Below are 2500 nucleotides of genomic sequence, written 5' to 3' on the forward strand. Positions count from 1 at the left end.
AAAATGTTGATTCTGTTTTGAATGTCTTCGAATTTGAAATCTTACTTTCTGTTCTTTTCTTTATTGTATTTTTCGCTTTCTTTTTCTTAGAATCCGTTTATTTATGATTAGGATTTAGCAGATTATTTTGATGTGAACTTCAATTGAGATGTTTATTGGATGATTTAAATACTTAGGTAGTTATCCTTTGCCTCACACCTTCCTCATAAGATTATACGTATTGTGTTATATGTTTGTTTTACATTTTCTTTTTTTTATTGATGTTAACAGCAATTGCCACAAGTTAGTTGTTATTGAAATTTAAACATGTTATATAGCATTGCTGATTATGGAATAAACATATTGTGTGTGTGTGTGTGTGTGTGTGTGTGTGTGTGTGTGTGTGTGTGTGTGTGTGTGTGTGTGTGTGTGTGGTTATCATTTCTCCTGCATCTATCTATTTTTTTCTTCAACTTTTTCTCATTTAATTAATATTTATGATGGAAGCTGAAGTTAGGTGATCATCTCTTAACAAAGTGATATGTATTGATACTAAGTCAGACTGGATACCTTTAAGAAAGAGGATCTTTTAACAGATGATTACTTTATAGAATTTTGATATCTATGCAAGATTTTCAGGTTGTCTGCACAAAATGAAAATGTTTTCCTTTGTATTTTTTTTCAGTTTCTTAAAATTGTGTGTGTGTGTGTGTGTGTGTGTGTGTGTGTGTGTGTGTGTGTGTGTGTGTGTGTGTATGTGTGTGTGTGTGCACATGTGTGTGTGTGTGTGTGTGTGTGTGTGTGTGTGCATGTATATATGTATGTATGTATGTATTCATATTTGTGTTCACATATCTATCTATCTATCTATCTATCTATATATATATATATATATATATATATATATATATATATATATATATATATATATATAAATTAGGGGGGGCCCTGGGCAGGTCTCTGGTTTTGTTGAGGCAAAAGCTATTAAAAGAACAATTTATTAATAATCAGTACTTAATGATGGCCTATAGTCATATTATCGCAGTTTTTCATTTGTTCTCCATCATTATATGATTTTTAATACTACCTAATTATTACCTTATTTACAGTATGATTGGCTGCCATGTCGGTGAATAACGCATCAGTCTCACTTGAGGAAATCAACAGGCGGTTTGGTATCAAGCCTGAGCCCAGTGACTATACCGGCTTTTACGTTGGCATCATCATATGCACCATTCTTGGTGTTATACTGATTATGGTATGTGGTTTTATGTGGTGTTTGGTTATCTCGGCTGTGCTTAGTGTATGTGGGTCACAGCATATATTCTCTGTTAAAGTAATTTGTTTGTTATTGATGTGATAAGTGTGGTTTTATTGTTTTAGTAGATTCATTGTACCTTAATATTTAAATTTTGAATGATAGTCAGATAATATTAAATGTTGACAAGACAGCTGCACATCTACCACTGATTATTACAGCTGAATAGAGCTTGTAAACCTCTTAGATAATTTATTGTCAGATAAAGAACGTCTAAACTCTATCTTGCTACATTATATTTGATGGAGGTACATGGTTATTTTACACACAGGCCACAGTATTGATCTTTCAAGATAATAATTTTTTATATATAATCATACCATTCTTTGATTTTAACTTTGGATAAAAGAATTGTGTGTTACATTTGCCAGAAGAGGTTTTGTAATCTAAATGATAAAAATTATTTACTGTTTTATTATTATTATTATTATTATTAAACTGCTACCGGCATCACAGAATATGGTGGAACAATTAACAATTGAAGTTGCATAATGCATTCTCTTGCATAACATGAAGACCCTTGCTAAGCCCCACAGTGGACCCCATCCTCTCAGTAGGCCCAGGGATGTTCTGTATTATTTTCAACTAAAAGTTTTTGGTAGACCTTAGTTTTGGGAACCAGATTTTTTTAGCTTTAGCAAAGGTCTGTACTTTCGGAGAGTATTCTAGTTGTATATGTTTTAAGTATATGTGTTTTTTTCTATGCTGATGGCATATTATCCATTAGGATAGTTCATTTTATAGGTTGAAAGTATCTCATCAGAGCAATGTATGAAATATTTCATATAATTTTTTTTGTATGGCTTATATCCATATTTGCATTTCTATGCACACGTATCCCAACTGAAATTAGAAAGATTGTATATCTGTGTGTGTCTATATTTCTGCACGTGCTGATGTTCCCCTGTTATTCCCAGGTAAATTGGATCTGCAGTTGCTGTCACGAACACTCAAAGTACTGGAACGACCCTGACACTGGCAACCGCTTCGCCTCACTCATCTTCGTCCGCAAATCCAAGCAGAGGCCCCTTGATGCCATCTTGTAAAGATACTTGTGCATGAGAGAAAAAAATACAATACAGATTGATTCAGTTGTGCCAAATTATCAGCTGTCCATTCTTTAGACATTTGACCCTGTGTTCTTTGTCCCGGGTGATTTAGAGTGGGAAGGCACTCTCAATTTTGGCTTAGTTCATATTTTTG

General features: G+C 33.2%; 1 protein-coding gene across 1 annotated transcript in view; it reads left to right on the forward strand.

Moving 5' to 3' along the window:
• The window catches only part of wrm1 (wurmchen 1), a 4563-nt gene that overhangs the window by 452 nt on the left and 1611 nt on the right, over positions 1-2500 (forward strand). The window contains exons 2-3 of the mRNA XM_027374599.2: positions 1089-1237; positions 2215-2500. The exon at positions 2215-2500 is cut by the window's right edge and continues 1611 nt beyond it. Coding sequence (XP_027230400.2) covers positions 1103-1237; positions 2215-2343 — 264 coding nt within the window. The 5' untranslated portion in view covers positions 1089-1102 and the 3' untranslated portion in view covers positions 2344-2500. The remainder of the gene's footprint in view (positions 1-1088; positions 1238-2214) is intronic.

The sequence above is a fragment of the Penaeus vannamei genome, chromosome 4 (assembly GCF_042767895.1).
Source record: "Penaeus vannamei isolate JL-2024 chromosome 4, ASM4276789v1, whole genome shotgun sequence".
NCBI classification, from domain to species: domain Eukaryota; kingdom Metazoa; phylum Arthropoda; class Malacostraca; order Decapoda; family Penaeidae; genus Penaeus; species Penaeus vannamei.